At 45.6% G+C, this 16,711-nt stretch overlaps 1 protein-coding gene and 1 pseudogene across 1 annotated transcript; both read left to right on the plus strand.

Annotated features, from left to right (window-relative positions):
* Nucleotides 1-805: 805 nt before the first annotated feature.
* LOC147961974 (uncharacterized) lies at nt 806-7,400 on the plus strand. The gene is made up of 2 exons (XM_087536300.1): nt 806-2,116; nt 7,082-7,400. The coding sequence occupies exon 1, from the start codon at nt 898-900 to the stop codon at nt 2,110-2,112; it is 1,215 nt and encodes a 404-aa protein (XP_087392426.1). The 5' UTR covers nt 806-897; the 3' UTR covers nt 2,113-2,116; nt 7,082-7,400.
* Nucleotides 7,401-8,360: 960 nt separating this feature from the next.
* Nucleotides 8,361-9,638, plus strand: LOC147961975 (uncharacterized; annotated as a pseudogene).
* Nucleotides 9,639-16,711: the final 7,073 nt, after the last annotated feature.

Genomic DNA, 16,711 nt, shown 5'->3' on the forward strand with positions numbered 1-16,711 from the left:
TCATATGCGGTGTAACCACTGGTTTAACAGTGGACAGCAAATCCTCATCTATCATTCCTGCATCAGAATCAAAGAGGCTCCGAAAGTAATCGAAAATGAGGGGCTTGAGGTTATCATTCCCCTCAACCCATTCATCATTATTATTTTTCAATCTCTTAATTAAATTACGGCGCCTACGGGATGAAGCATACTGATGATAAAATTTTGTGTTACGGTCGCCGCGTCGCAGCCAATTCGTATGACCTCTTTGAGCCCAATAGATTTCCTCCTGTTCAAGAAGGTTTTCAATCTTCAGTGTAAGTTCTTGCTGCTTCGACTTAATCTCAGCAGTAAACGGCACACGCATGATCATTTCCAATTCCTGTTGTGTTGCCTTCAATCGAGCACGAGGGCCCTTCAAAACTTTTCGATCCCACAAATGGAGATCCTTATGCACAGCAGACAGTTTGTCGCTAGCCGAAGGACAAAGCCCTTGGACGACTGCCTTTTGCCACGCTGTTCTAGCCTAAGAAAATGTTTGACTGAGATGCCGCGTTCCATAAAAAATGTGAGTTTTTTGTTTGAGCAAATAAAAAAAATCTGAGGTGCCGGGCCTGAAAGTAGAAACGTAAATGGGCAGTGTTGGCCCGAAGATGGCCATTTCACAGGCCCATTTCGGCAGCAGGAGAAAATCAGTCTCTCCAGACTCCCTCCAGCGGCGTCCGCACAGCACGCAGCCGGCTCCTGCTAAATCAGCGGCCAGGGTTCCCGAATCCCGATTCCAGTTCAAAAAACCAGGGTTCCCCGGCGGCCGCCTCCTCCACCCACCGGCGATCGCCTCTTCCGCCCCAGCCGCTCTCGAATTCCCCTACCACCAACCACCCTCCCTCCTCCGCCTCACTCGCGGCCGGCAAGGAAATGGCCTCGTCGCTCATGTCCATCCCAGATCACCTCAAGGCGGAGATCTTCGTCCGGCTGCCTGAACCAGAAGATCTCGCCCGCACAGCTGCCACCTGCGTCGCCTTCCGCGGAGTCCTAGCCGACGGCTCCTTTCGCCGCCGCTTCCGCCTCCTCCACGCCCCGCCCCTTCTCGGCATCCTCGATCGCGACGGCTTTCATCCCGCCCTCCCGCCTCACCCCGCCGCGTCCGCCGCCCGCGCGCTCGCCCACGCAGCCGACTTCACCTTCTCCTTCCTACCCTCCCACCGCCGCTGGGCCGTGCAGGACGTTCACGACGGCCGCGTCCTCCTCGCCGCCAACCCTGATCCCCAAGTGTTCACGGAGCTCGTGGTGTGCGACCCTTTGCACCAGCGGCACATCCTGCTTCCCCAAGTGCCTCATGACCTAGCTGCTTCGCTGGAGTTTCCAGTCCATATGGTACACCGGTGCCAGCTTTTAAAAGCTTCCCCCGGAGCAGGCGAGAACGAGGCAGCTGCAGCCATGGAAGAGGCGGCAAGGGCATTCATAGTGGTCATGATAGCACATTGCGAAACTGGTCCAGCTGCCTTCGTCTTCTCATCGAGCACCCGACAATGGCGAGCCGCTGCATCCAATGGTTGGGACGATTTGTTCCCCAACCAGGGAGAGTCAACCATGATCTCATCAATGCACAGCAAGTTGGTCGGGTGCCATTACGCTTATGGCTGCTTTTATTTGGAGTCCACAATGAATAACAAGTTGCTTGTGTTTGACACCTGGAGGATGGAGTTCTCCATCCTCGACGTCCCATGCGAAACATCAAACATGTTCGGTCTAGCCATTGTGGAGGCAGGAGAAGGCAGGCTCGGGATGTTGGATATCCATGATGAAACTTTAGGTGGCAAATGTGAACTCTGTTATTACATTAGAGGAAACAGAGGTGAGAATTCTGGCCAGTGGAAGATCGAGAAGACAATATCACTACCTTATGATTATCAGTACTATATCCAAGCTTCAACTAAGAGGTACTTGCTCCTAAGAAAGCTTGGACCCCTGCAGTCCATAAGCTCATCTCTGGAGGTGGAATATGTCTCAATGGACGTCAAGACATTGCAGCTTCAGTGGGTTTGTGGTGTATCTTTCGGGTTTAGCTTGGCCAGCACGCGCATATACACCAACTTCCCTCCATCCTTGTTGTCTGCACCGACAATATGAAGTGGTAAATTTACTATTGCATCCTAGTTATATCCTCCCCTTCATAGTTAGCACACAGCTTGCCTAATGCTTAATAGTTCATTGTTGTGATTGATCATTCTTGTTCATATGATGCAGTAGTGCTTATTTATCTTGTGCTTGTGGGAAAGCCAATCTTGCTGAGTAATTTAATTGTGATTTTTGTTGTTTTATTTGTTCCAATTTCCTTATGGAGAGAATCTTACAAGAGAAGATTTTTCATATAGCTTATGCATCACTGTTATTTAGGCCTCATGAAATCACTAAAATGGTAGAGCAATTCTTTTACAGGAATACTTATGGTAAAGGTGTAGAAGGACTACTAGTATAGATTCAACTTACCTTCGAATGTTCCACTCAGCTCATGGAAATTCGTTCAATTCAAGCACGACTCATCTTGTTCGCTTCTTTTATATATAACCATAAGAAGGCAGAAAAGTTTCCTTTTAGAGTTTGAAGCATCTTCACATATATAATTTTATCTTCAATTGAATAACTGCTGCGATCACAAATAAGAGACTCACTACTCTGTATAGCAAGAATAGCTTATGCCGCACAAGCTGTTTGATTAGAATCAGCCTCATAAGATCAGTTATAGGCGGGGCACCCAGTTTTTGTTTTTCTTTCCATTTTAAGGTAGTTTGAACAATTTCCCGTATCTCTTTAATGGACGGCAAATATAAGCACGCAAAATTTGTCGGTTCTGACAAGGACTCTTGATTTTTTTCCTGTCACGACCATATAAGTTTTAAGTTTTTTTTAACTGACCTAGGTTATGTCCTCCCCTTCATAGTTAGCACACAGGTTGCCTAATGATTAATAGTTATATTGTGATTAGTCATTCTTGTTTATACGATTCAGTAGTGCTTATTTAGCTTGTGCCTCTGGGAAAGCCAATCAAGCTCAGTAATTTCATTGTGATTTGTTGTTTTATTTGTTCCAATCACCTTCTGGTTATATTGTGATTAGTCATTCTTGTTTATACGATTCAGTACTGTTATTTAATTTAGGCCTCATGAAATCAGAAAAAGGGCAGAACAATTATTTTACGGGAATACTTTATGGTCAAGGTGTAGAAGGAATACTGGTATGGAGCCAAATTTCCTTCCGAGTGTTACACTCTCACGCAAATTCATTCCATTCAAGCACGAATCATCTTGTCTACTTCTTTTATATATAACCATAAGGTGGCAGAAAAGTTTTCGTTTAGACTTTAAGGCATCTTCACATGTATAATTTTATCTTCAATTGAATAACTGCTGTAGTCACAAAACAAAGACTCACTACTCTGTATAGCAAGAGTTGTGTGTGCTGCACAAGCTGTTTGATTTGAATCAGACTCATAAGATCAGTCATAGGCGGGGCACCCAGTTTTTCCTTTTCTTTCCATTTTAAGATAGTTTGAACTATTTCATGTGCCTCTTTCCGAGTCTCCCAATGGAACGCAAATATAAGCACGCAAAATTTGTTGTTGTGGCAAAGACTCTTTGATTTTGTTTTCTTTCGGAGGCTTAAGTTAAAAAAAATCTTGATACTGACCTAGGTTAAAAGTTTGTTAGACTACTATGTAGTATACATAGTCCTTCAAAGGCTGCAGCACAAATCTACCTTTTTGCATGATCTAAGTTTTACTGGACTCATTTACTTATATTTTCATGCCTCGGTCGGGCTATGTATTCCAGCTTGGATTGCAAATTACACTGCATAAAGGTGAAAGTATGCAGTTACACATAAAAGTGCTCATGACTCGTGTCTTTGCTGTGCTTCCTTTCAACCGATCACGTGGCTACTCCTTGCCTTAGTAAGTACATGAGACTGAAGTTTAATAGTTGTGATTATCATTTGTGAGATTAGGGTGCCAACATGGCCACAATTTAAGAGGATGTTTCTCTATGACAGTGTGAGGCTTGTCATCTACTACCTCCCTCATAAAATATAAGACATTGTTGTAGGCTAATTTAGTCTACAAAACGTCTTATATTTTGAGACGGAGGTAGTATGCTTACTATGTTTACAGGGTTTGCTAAACCTGGTTAGCCGCCGGCATTATCTCTGTTTTGTCTTGCCTATGTAGGAGTATATATCAATGCATGGTGTAACATGACCTGTACGTGGGGCACAAAGTTAACTAATGTGATTAGGCTTCAATCCGAATAATCTATATTTTGCTCCCATAACTCCATAATACGTTGGTGTCTATCTTTCAATCAACAAATTTTTTATTGTTTCACCAAGAGCTAAACCTAAACATTGATGGCTTGTATCTGAATCTGAATTGCTTGATGTTTTTTTTTTCAATTACTTGAATGCCATTTCTATATATGTTTTAATCCTACTCAAATTTCTGGTGTCATTTGTCTATATAAATCTGTAATATCTGTAAAACGTTCCATCACACTCACTCTATGTGGAATAAGTGTGACGGCTTGCTTATTTCCTGTTTAATAATTTATAGAGCTAATAAATTGCAAGATCTCTGCAACAAAACTGACAACCAACCCAACACTTGACAAACACTATTGCAGCATGTCATTGGACTGTTTTTTAATTATTATTATTTTGTTTGCTCATCTACCATGATGCCAAACCTAGATCACAAATAACAGTCTGAGCGATTGCTCTGAATAGCAAGAACAGTGTGTGCTCACAAGCTGTTTGATTTGAATCAGCCTCATAAGAATAGTTGTAGGCTTCACATCTATGCTTTGTTGATTGTGAGTAACCAAGATTCTTCATAGGTATCTTCCTTCCGTGGCCTAAGTTAGAAGGTTTTTAATGAAAGTATGAAACTGACCTAAGGTAGTAGTCTGTTATACTAGAAAAAGGAATTATAGGAAAAACAAGACCCCCCCCCCCCCCCCCCCTTGTGGTGCGACACCGGGGCTAAAGGCAGCGTCGCTGCCACTTCCCTCTAGGACGGTCACCCCTCCACCGCTGCTGCCGGCCCTCGCCGCGGCATCGGCGAGCCCAGCTGCCAAAGGTTGTGTGGGAGGTTCTGGCGGCGTCAGAGTGTTGCTGCTGCGTCTGGGGTGGCAGCGGCCTACTTGTTGGGGCATAGAGGCTGGGTGGCCTCCCCGTGCCGTGGTGGTGGAGACCCTCTCTGGTGGGTGGTTGGTAGCCGGGCGACAGGGGTTGCGGGGCCTGTGTGTGGTGGCTCGGTTGCTCTCAAGATTTCGCGGCGATTGAAGTCGCTGCTTGTCGTTCGTCGGCCGTTTTGTGGCGCGGCTGCATGTGGGCTCCTGGCAGCAGATCTGCGCACGCAGGGCCAATTGGCCTACGAGGCGGTGCCTGGCGGGGCTAGTGGAGGAGGTGTTCCGGCGCAACGGTGGCATGCTCCGGGTCGTCCTCGGCGGCTCCTTGGCGAGGTCTGCGCCGGGGCTCAGGATCCGGCATGTTCTTGTCCTACCCTCTCCGACAGCACCTTGCTGTGGGGCTTCGGGCCCAGGTCTGGCCAGTGGGCGCTGGAGAGCGCGGGGATGTGCTCGGCTCGAGGTTGTTCTGGTGCTGCTCGGTTTTGCGTGCAGTGCAGCTGCCGGTGGAAGAAGGTTGCCGAGGCGGCGGCCTCAGGTTGTGATCGTCGTAATGGAGGTGTTTGCCACGACGTGAGGTGGCACGGTGGGTGCTACATGCGGAGGTGGGCACATGTGGTTGGTGGCAATGCCGGCAGTGGCGCGTCAAGCGGGCGTGCGGTTTGGATGGTGGCGGTTGTGGGAGTGCCGGAGCCTCGGGTGAAAGCCCTGCTCCACCCTTGTTGGTGCCCCCGCCGATGGCTCCCATGGGCGTCGTTCCCCTCCCTGGAGGCGTCGTATTGGGTGCTTCGGCTCATCTTTTGCCTCCACTAGCTTTGGTTCCTTCGGGTGAAAGTCTAGTTCCTGGTTTCTGTCGGGGCTGGCTATGGTGGCGTTCTCACCGCTTCCTACTTGGAGGCATCGGCTTAGGAGGCCATGACCTGGCTAGACGATCCTCTGATGTGTGATGTTGCCATGTCGGTGTGCATAGAAAACACCATGGTCGAGCCATTGGATCGTGTGGTGCGCGGCTTCGGGGCCATTGTGGAAGTCAGAGCGGAGGCTTTGGATCTCGTCGTCTTCGAAGGGTGTTGGCACTTGTCGCTTGGGTGATAGTGTCGTTGGCTGGCCTAGTGCACACCTTGGGGTCGGCGGGGATGTTGGAGCAGCAGCTCGAGAGATGGTTTTAGGGTGTATGCTTCGGTTGCTCGGGTGACGGAGCATGCGGCTTGCTTGTTGTGTGGCCTTGGGGTCGTCGTGTGTGTTGCTTGCATTTGTATGTCGGAGTGGGAGCTCCAGGGATGGTTGTAGAGTGTCGGCTCCGGTTGCTCGGGTGATGGAGCAGGCGACTCACATGGTATGCGAGCTGAGCGCCTGCATGGATGCCGGAGTGGCGGCATCGGATAGGGTCGTAGGATATTGGCTCCGATTGCTTGGGTGATGGAGTCAGCAGCTCGCCTGGCGCGCAGGGTCGGGGTCGGTGTGTGCATTGCTGATGTATCGGTTTTTGACCAGTTTTCCTTATTAACTAGTCAATTCTCCTAAATGAAAAGCAGAGCTCCTACTGATTCGTCAAAAGAAAAAAGGAAATATATGAAGCAATCAACAGGAAACTGTCAAATTAGCATGACATAATATTTCCAGGGCTTTTTATTTATTTATTACTTATGATGCCTCTTTCTGTCTATGCGTACCGACTTGGATTGCAAATTATATTGCCAAACACACAAAAGCAAGTCAGTCTTTCTGGTCACATGTTTCAGATTCAGCTGAGATCAATATTACCCATGGGACAATTGCTCTTCTGCTTGTTCTTGTGATAGTCATCTTTACAAATATAAGAGCTATAACTTGTTTCTTTTAGCTCGTATAAACTCTGAATGTGTGTACACATTCAAGCTAAAATTCTACTCGGGTGTCTAACCTCCTGTCTTGTTGTTCAGATTTGATGGAGCCGTAATCAGATCAACATTCTTAATTCAAAGTGACTGTGAGATTTCAATAGCGGGGAGTTGGATCACCTTGCCTACAGGGATGACACAATGTCACATTCTAGATTGCTTCGCCTGGTGTTGGTCATGTCTATGTTTGGGTTAATTATACTGTAGCATCGATGTGGTTGTTGTTCGCTGCCTGAGAGTGACATTGGAATTTACAGTATTTCAGTTCGCAGTGGTGTTTATGCTGTTATTGTATCCTGGTTAGGAAAGTAACATTGAAATGAACGTCCGTCTTGATATCACAAAAAGAATAGTAAATCTAGCTGATGTACACATTGTTGGTTTTCTATCTACATTATCTTTGTCTATCTTTTTTTGGTGGGGATATTTTTTTTCTATCTATATCAACCATTTTTCTGTTTCAGCGGTAGCCTAACCATAAGTTCAAACAAGCGCTATCTTTTTTCTTTTTCTTTTATCTTTGGACATATACACAAATGCTACCTGGAATACTCGTACTTGACGGTTGCCGCTCTGCTGATATCTAAGAACATCCACATTCTTTAGAAAAATGTCTCTATAAATGCCTTGAAGGAGGTCAGGGTTGGGGTTCTCCCTGCTGGTTGAAGCTGAGACCTCTCTTGGGTGGCGATGTAGTATTGTGGTCGGACCTGGCTATCAAGTAAGATTTGGAGATGGCAGATGGATCTACGGCCCCTAATATTGAACACACCAGATTCTTTCTGGTGAGGGTTAACGACCAATGGCATATATTCTGCTGCTTGTGCTTTCAGCTTTCCTCCATGGCTCGATCGAAGCAGACCACGCTAGGTTTTGGTGGGAGTTTCATGAGCCTTTAAAAGGGAAGTTCTTAAGATTTTGATGACGCGCAACAACTGCTAGAATATATGGACGCCTGACGAGTCGTGGTATCAAAGGCCGATCATCTATACTTAGTGGCAATGTTCAGAAATCATTTGACCATCTCTTAATGCAATGTGCCAAATGACAGATTATTTGGTTACTGCTGAGAACCACAAAGGGGAACTCGCTACATTTTTCCTGTTGAGCGATAAAACCATCACTACAGTAGACTACCCTACCGAGACTGTGGTTAACATTTTGTTTTTGCCAAACGGCCTCGTCCCGGATGTGGCCTGTTACCCAGCAAGGCCCATTTTGGCAGCACGCAAATCACTCACACTTCACATCTCCTTACCCTCAACAACGACGAAAAAAAGACTCCCAATCTCCTGTCCCCTAGGGTTCCCAGCGGCTGGCTGCTCTTCCGCCGGCGGCCAACTCCTGATGGCCACCGATAAAAAAGGGGAATTGCTGCTGACGAAGATCCCAGACCACCCCCTGACGGAGATCCTCCTCCGCATGCCCACCCCAGAAGACCTCGCCCGCGCATGCGCCGCGTGCAGCACCTTCCGCCGAATCGCCACCGACGGCTCCTTCCGCCGCCGATTCTGCCGCCTCCACAACCCACTACTCCTCGGCTTCGTTGACCGCGAAGGGTTCCGCCCCGCCGTCCCTCCTCACCCCGCCGCGCCGGCCGCCCGCGCGCTCGCCCGCACCGCCGACTTCTCCTTCTCCTTCCTCCCCTCCGACTGCAGCTGGACTGTCCGGGACATCCGCGATGGCCGTGTCCTCCTCGCCCGCGACCCCGACACCCAACAGCATGATCAGCTCCCAGTATTCACGGATCTCGTGGTCTGTGACCCCTTGCACCGGCGATACATCCTGCTTCCCCCCATTACCCCATGACCTAGCCGCTTCCGTGGAGGACCCAGACCCTGTATTTTTCAGGCGCTTCTGCGAGCCCAGCCTCATCCCACCCAACGAGGAAGAGGCGGCGACCGTGGAAGATACGACGTTCAGAGTGATCTGGTTCGTGCCTTCCAACATCAAGCTATACATCCTCGTCTTCTCTTCGAGCACCAGACAATGGCGAGCCGCTGCATCCCAGGGCTTGACGGATTTGCTTGTTGGGGAGGGCGAGTTGCCCATGATTACATTGCAGCACCCTTTGTTTCTCGGGCACTATTATGCTTGTGGATGCGTCTACTGGAAGTGGATGACAAATGAAAGGTGGAAGAAGTTGCTCATTCTGGATACTTGGAGGATGGAGTTCTCGATTGCTGACTTGCCACTTGAAACATGGAACATGGCAGATATAGCTATCGTGGAGGCAGGGGAAGACAGGCCTGGGTTGTTTGGTACTCGTGATGAATTTGAGGGTATCATGTGTTATATGGTTGGGTGAAAACAAGGTGAGAATCTTAGCCACTGGCAGACGGAGAAGACAATCTCGCTAAATTATAGCTACCAACATTGTATCGGAGCTGCAACAGGGAGGTACTTGCTCCTAGAAAGGGAAGAAGGCTCGCTGTTTAGGTGCCTTGGGTTGGACTCGCCAAATATGGAATATTTCTCACTTGATGTCGAGACATTGCATCTTGAGAGAGTTTGCGATAAACCTATCTCGTCTGGCACATCAAGGACACACCTATATACCAACTTCCCACCACCGTTATTGTCTTCACCGACAATATGAAGGGGTAAATTTTCTGTTGCATCCCAGTTATCTGTTTCCCTTCATAGTTACTCCCTCTGTAAACCAATATAAAATGTTTTAGATCACTAAAGTAGTGTTGTAAAACGTCTTATATTTATTTACAGAGGGAGTATTACATAAATTTTCTAATGCCAGATAACTCATTATCACAATTGACCATTCTTGTTTACACAATTTAGTAGTGGTTACTTTTCTTCCTTGTGGGAGAGGTAATCAAGCTCAGGAATATAAGTTTAATCCATTGTCTTGTTTGTTCCATTGGCCGTTTAACGGTAGTCAGATACGGAAAAATAACTATGGCATAGCTTATGCATCACCTGTTATTTAGGTCTAGTCAATTCACAAAATTGCTAGATCACATCATTTATTTGCAATGACTAGTTTTTATAGTCAAGGCCTTTGAAAATAAATACAAGTATAGATCCAGCTTACCTTTGGAGGAGGCAATTGAAAAGGTATAGTCGTGACGTTGTACATCCCAGCACTAGTGCAGAACTGGGCAATAGCATCGGTTTGTAAGGCCCTTTAGTGCCGGTTCGGTAACCGGCACTAAAGTGTGGGCACTAAACCCCCCCCCCCCCTCTTTAGTACCGGTTCAGCACAAACCGGTGCTAAAGCGCAACCACGTGGCACGAGCCAGCTTCGGGGGCAGGGAGCCCTTTAGTACCGGTTGGTGTCACCAACCGGTATTAAAAGGTTTGGGGGAGGGGGGGTTGGGTTTATGATTTCTTTTTTATTTAATTTTGTGTTTTTCATTTAATTCTTTTTCGTTTGCTGGTATTTTACGATACTACATATTGTACACGTTATGCATATATATAAATATAATTTTTAGTAGAACCGATCATAATATATATATATATATCATCGAATCTCTCACAACCACCATTAATTAATTCACACATATATATACAATTAGCTAGCTATCTACAATTTCTCCTAATTGGTGCCTTCGGAGCCAGTGGCATTAGCCTAATTGGTGCCTTCGGAGCACGATAACAATTGGAAGTGGTTCATGGGGGCGGTAGCGGGTAATAGTATTCTCCTTTGGGATCTATGACCTGATCGAGCAAAAATCCCGCTATTTCCTCTTGAATTGCTTCTATGCAGTCCTCTGTTAGGAGCTTCTCCCGCACCTCTTTGAACTGTTAAGAAGGAGATCAATATGCATGTGTATTAGTTGTGTGACTAGATAGTGATAATGGTGTAAAAATTGTGAATAGTGTTTTGACAAACGTACCCACTCCTGTCTTTGAGATCTGCTCCTTTCGGACGCCATCATGCGAATGTTCTCGCAAACGTAGTATGCACACAGATTATTCCCCGGCGCCTGCTTCAGGGCCTTTACGAGAATGGAATTTGATCAGATAATAATTAATCAAGCATGATAATTAAAGAGATGGAAGCTAGCTAGTACTACTTAATTACTTACATGGGGTCGATACCATTTTAGATTTTGTTTCCATGGGCCTGGAGTGGCCCTGATGAACTTTGCCCAAGCCCTGCCCGCCGACAAAGAAAATGAATAAATGGGTTATTAAATAGTTGTTATCAGGAAAAACATGTAGCTAGCTAGTAAGCAAAAACATGTAGCTAGCTAGTAGAAAAAAACAGAATTTGTAGTACAAGACAGTGTGACTCACTTGAAGTTGTAAGGAAGTAGTATATCTTCATTGTATTTGAGGCGCTTGAAGAACTCTAGCATACTTTCCTCTACACTTTTTTCGTAATATGGATCTAATTTCCATGTGTATTCATTAATGGTATTTGGGTCAACGAACCAATGCCATAGCGTCCACCTTTTTTCATTTCATAAATCTTCATCCTGCATAATACCACAGAAAAGAATATAGTGAGGATAATTAGAGCTAATGATTGATCAAAATGATCACTACAGCTAGCTTGAGACTTAAATTACAGAAAGAAATCACTTACAGACAATAGCAACTGATGATAGATTTGTCGAGTGCGTCTTGATTGTATAGGTGAAATAGTTCTGAATAATCGACGGTCACAGCTTTCTCATGGTAGTAATGATCCTTCTTGACATTCACCATGAGGGACTCTTGATTGGAAATCTTGGTAATGTCCATGTACCATTGATGCAATTCATACATTCTCGTTGGGAGCTTCTTGACCTCGTCTGGCTTGACCAAAGGTTGGCCCCGGACATATTTCTGTTTTATTTCCTCCTCTCTAGTCGGAGACATGGGCTCGATATCGAGGAGTTGTCCAACAGTGATCATGAGCGTTTTAGCCTGCTCAATATGCTCCTCGGTTATTACCACATCGCCCAGCCCGGGAACGTTAACGGTTTGCCCACAATAATATTGGACGCGCCTACTCTCATGAAGTTTTTGTCTGTCGTCGACAAAAGTAACTCCTGGACATGGCTTTGCTGGCTCTCTCCATTCTTGAAGGGAGATCGGGAGTTGGTCCTTCACAAGAACTCCGCACTGACGAATGAACTTGTCCGCAATCTTCTTAGGCGCTAATGGTTTGCCATTAGGTTTGATGGCCTCGATATTGTACTTTACGTCCTCCTTCAACTTTTTGTTCGGGTCTCGTTTCCTGTTGCCTGAAGATTTGCTCGATCCGGATGGCTGAATGAAGAAAGATCGATTCATTAATATATCTTCAAGTCATTTAAAACATGTGATGATCACCAGATGCCTGCTTATATAAATATATATACCTCGCCGGTCTTTGTTGTTTCAAGATCAACATTTTCTTCGTCATGTTCATAGTTCACGACTTCATCAATTCGGTCGTCGTGATCGAATAACATATCACCCTCCCCGGTGTTGTTTAGATATTCGGAGGCGTCATAATCTTCTTCATTCTGATCATTATCTGGCCCGTGAGGATTGCGTATGATATTGAACAGGGCCTCTTCTCCCTCTCTGCCGATATTGTCCGCCATAGGTTTTGTTTAACTAATCCAAACGAAATATATTCAAATTACAATCCATGGATGCAATCAATTAATAAGGAAAAACTGAATCAATCATAGTACATAATAAGCATCATCGAATATAATCTCGAATACGTCGTCTCTAATAATAGACATAATCTCGAATACATCGTCTCGAATAATATATATAATCTCGAATAAATCATCTCGAATATTATATATCGAATACATCACTAGCTAGCTAGCTAGCTAATAAAGATCGAATACTAGAGAGTAATCTAGGCGGTAGACAACCAAAGTGAAGGAACCATCACTGGATCATAGCTCGGGTGATCTCCCCAAAGAACCTACCAGGTATTGAAGAACCTGACATCCATAGCAGCCATGTAGCGATGGACGTGCTCGTCCTCCTCCCTGACATGCCGACGTACCACCTCCGGCGGGGCCGGCTCCCTCCGCACCGAAAGTGGCCCACGCGAACGCCACCAAAGGAGATGAGGGTCGACGATGGGACCCGGGGCCGGGTTCCTCACCAAGCGTCGCGCCCCTGAAGGTAGCACCTCCCAGTGCCAACCCGGCGGAGCCCAGTCCCGGATATGGGTCCTCTGAAGCAGGACGTTGTCGTGAACGGGTCGACGGCGAGGATGCAGGCCGAGCATCGTCGACAACAATACTATATGCCGCAAAAGTAAAGTAACATTTTTTAAATGATGGATTGTGATTTCATATATGCAAATTCTAAATTTTATAACTAAAACTAACATTTCTAATATTTGTATAACTAAAACTAACATTTTTTAATATTTCTATAACTAAAAAACATTTCTATATAACTAACATTTCTAATATAACTAACATTTCTATATAACTAACATTTCTAGTATTCTATATAACTAACATTTCTATATAACTAACATTTCTATATAACTAACATTTCTATAACTAAAACTAACATTTCTAATATTTCTATATAACTAACATTTCTATATAACTAACATTTCTATAACTAAAACTAACATTTCTAATAATTCTATAACTAAAAACAGAAAGATTGCTAACAATTCTATAACAATGTGTGTGTGTGTGTGTGTGGTTGGCGGCCGGGGCAGGAGCTCACCGGCGAGGCGCGACGACGGGGGGCGGCGACGGGGACGGGGACGGAGATGGAGACGGCGACGGGGACGGGGCGGCCACGACGGGGACGGGGACGGGCCGGGCGGGGAGGACAGGGCGGGGCGTGACGACGGGGCGCGGCGCGACGACGGGGACGGCGATGGCGACGGACGGCGACGGGGACGGCGACGGACGGCGACGGGGGCGACGGCGACGGGGCAGAGGAGAAAGAAGTAGAGGGAGAGATGAGAAACTGACAAATTTTTTGAAGTGTTTTCTTATATAGAACCCACCTTTAGTACCGGTTGGAGCCACCAACCGGTACTAAAGGTCTGTTTTGGCTAGGCGAAGCGGCGGGAACAGCACCCCCTTTAGTACCGGGTCGTGGCACCAACCGGTACTAAAGGCCCCCCCTTTAGTATCGGTTGGAGCCACGACCCGGTACTAAAGGGGGTGCGCTGCCAGGCGAGGGGCGCAGAAGTTTCGTCCCACCTCGCTAGCCGAGGGGCACTCGCACCTGCTTATAAGCCCCGCCGTCGCTGCTGTCTCGAGCTCCTCTCTTAAGCAGGCCTTCTGGGCCTACCTCTGCTGCGATGCCCTGTTGGGCCTACTGAGCTAGCGGGCCTGCATCCTGGCCCAACTAGAATTTGGGTTTTCTAGTCGTATGCAGGACGCTGTGGCCCAGTAGGTGGGCTTTTTTTTCTTTTTTTTGCTTTATTTATTTTTGAGTTGTTTTTTGCTGTATTTAGAGTTTCTTTGTGAATATTTTTTCTTTAGGTACAAAAAATTACAAACTTTCTGTTAGTACCGGTAGTTTACAAATTTGAATAGTTTAAATAATGAATTATTTGAAATTTGTGTGAATCACTAGTTTGTGAATAACTTAACTTTGAAAATAGATTTTTCAGTGATTCTTTTTTCTTATGTTTAATATTAGTGTGTTTTATCATATATTCAATTTGGTAATGCTTAGGTTATTTAAAAAATGAAATGCCTTTGTAACGGATGAGTTTTTTTTCCGAAACCCTGATACTTCGAAAGAGATTGTCCATTTTGTACACAAAGTGCATCCAATTTTTGCGGTAACTCTCTCTACTTTTTTGCACATGCTATGTGGGTGAAATTATGATACCATGCCAACTTTCAACCTTTTCTGAGTTCATTTGAAATGCTTTTCAATTTCAGGGTCATTTAGCTGAAAAAATTAGTAAATGCATGAAAGAATTTGCTTGCACATAAAATTTATTCGCGTTTCAAATGCCAAAACACATAACTAGCTACCCTAACTATTACAGAGATTCCCTCCTGGGTGTGAAACACAGAAGAAAGTGATGATAGTGAAGCCGATCACATCCCAGATCTTTGGCTGTGAAACTTTTTCTTCGCGTGTGTCCCTTTGCACCGTAGCCATGGAAAATCTTCATCATTTAACTGGATGCTCGGGTCAATATTCACTGTGAATGGAGCAATTTCATCAAACTTTTCATAATCTCCTGACATGTCTGTCTTGTCATCCACTCCCACGATGTTTCTCTTCCCAGAAAGAACTATGTGCCGCTTTGACTCATCGTACGATGCATTCGCTTCCTTATCTTTTCTTTTTCTCGGCTTGGTAGACATGTCCTTCACATAGAAAACCCGTGCCACATCATTGGCTAGGACGAATGGTTCGTCTGCATACGCAAGATTGTTGAGATCCACTGTTGTCATTCCGTACTGCGGGTCTTCCGTTACCCCGCATCGTGTCATATTGACCCATTTGCACCGAAACAAAGGGACCTTCAAACCACGTCGATAGTCAAGTTCTCATATGTCATGTATATAACCATAATATGTTTCCTTTCCCGTCTTGGTTTCTGCATCAAAGCGGACACCACTGTTTTGGTTGGTGCTCTTCTTATCTTGGGCGATCGTGTAAAATGTATTACCATTTATCTCGTACCCTTTGAAAGTCATTATATTCGAAGATGGTAACTGGGACAGCAAGTACAGGTCATCTTCAATAGAGGCGTCATGCATGGTACGTGTCTGCAACCAGCTGGCGAAACTCCTGGTTTGTTCACGTGTAATCCAGTGATCAGACCGCTCCGGGTGTTTGGAGCGTAGCAAATTCTTGTGTTCATCCATATACGGAGCCACCAAGGCGGAATTCTGTAAAACTGTGTAGTGTGCTTCAGTGAGAGAATGCCCGTCCATACATATTATTTGTTCCCCTCCTAGCATGCCTTTTCCATCCAGTCTGCCCTTATGCCGCGATTCAGGAACACCAATCGGCTTAAGGTCAGGAATGAAGTCAATACAAAACTCAATGACCTCCTCATTTTCATGGCCCTTGGAGATGCTTCCTTCTGGCCTAGCATGGTTATGAACATATTTCTTTAAGACTCCCATGAACCTCTCAAAGGGGAACATATTGTGTAGAAATATAGGACCCAAAACGTTAATCTCTTCACATAGGTGAACTAGGACGTGCGTCATGATGTTGAAGAAGGATGGTGGAAACACCAACTCGAAACTGACAAGACATTGCACCAAATCATTCTCTAACCTTGGTATGATTTCTGGATCGATTACCTTCTGAGAGATTGCATTGAGGAATGCACATAGCTTCAAAATGGCTAATCAAACATTTTCCGGTAGAAGCCCCCTCAATGCAACCGGAAGCAGTTGCGTCATAATCACGTGGCAGTCATGAGACTTTAGGTTCTGGAACTTTTTCTCTGCCATGTTTATTATTCCCTTTATATTCGACGAGAAGCCAGACGGTACCTTAATACTGAGCAGGCATTCAAAGAAGATTTCCTTCTCTTCTTTGTTAAGAGCGTAGCTTGCATGACCCTGATGTATGCCGTCTTTTCCGTGCATACGTTGCTGGTCCTCCCATGTCTCAGGTGTATCTTTTGTCTTCCCATACACGCCCAAGAAGCCAAGCTGGGTCACACAAAGATTCTTCATCATGTGCATCACGTCGATTGCGGAGCGGACCTCTAGGTCTTTCCAATAAGGCAGGTCCCAAAATATAGAT

This window comes from Triticum urartu, chromosome 7A (assembly GCF_056163025.1).
Source record: "Triticum urartu cultivar PI428250 chromosome 7A, HENAU_Tu73, whole genome shotgun sequence".
In the NCBI taxonomy this organism is placed as follows: domain Eukaryota; kingdom Viridiplantae; phylum Streptophyta; class Magnoliopsida; order Poales; family Poaceae; genus Triticum; species Triticum urartu.

Excerpts from the sequence above, each read along its gene's own strand:
- LOC147961974 (XM_087536300.1), top strand. The coding sequence starts at position 898 with ATGGCCTCGTCGCTCATGTCCATCCCAGATCACCTCAAGGCGGAGATC.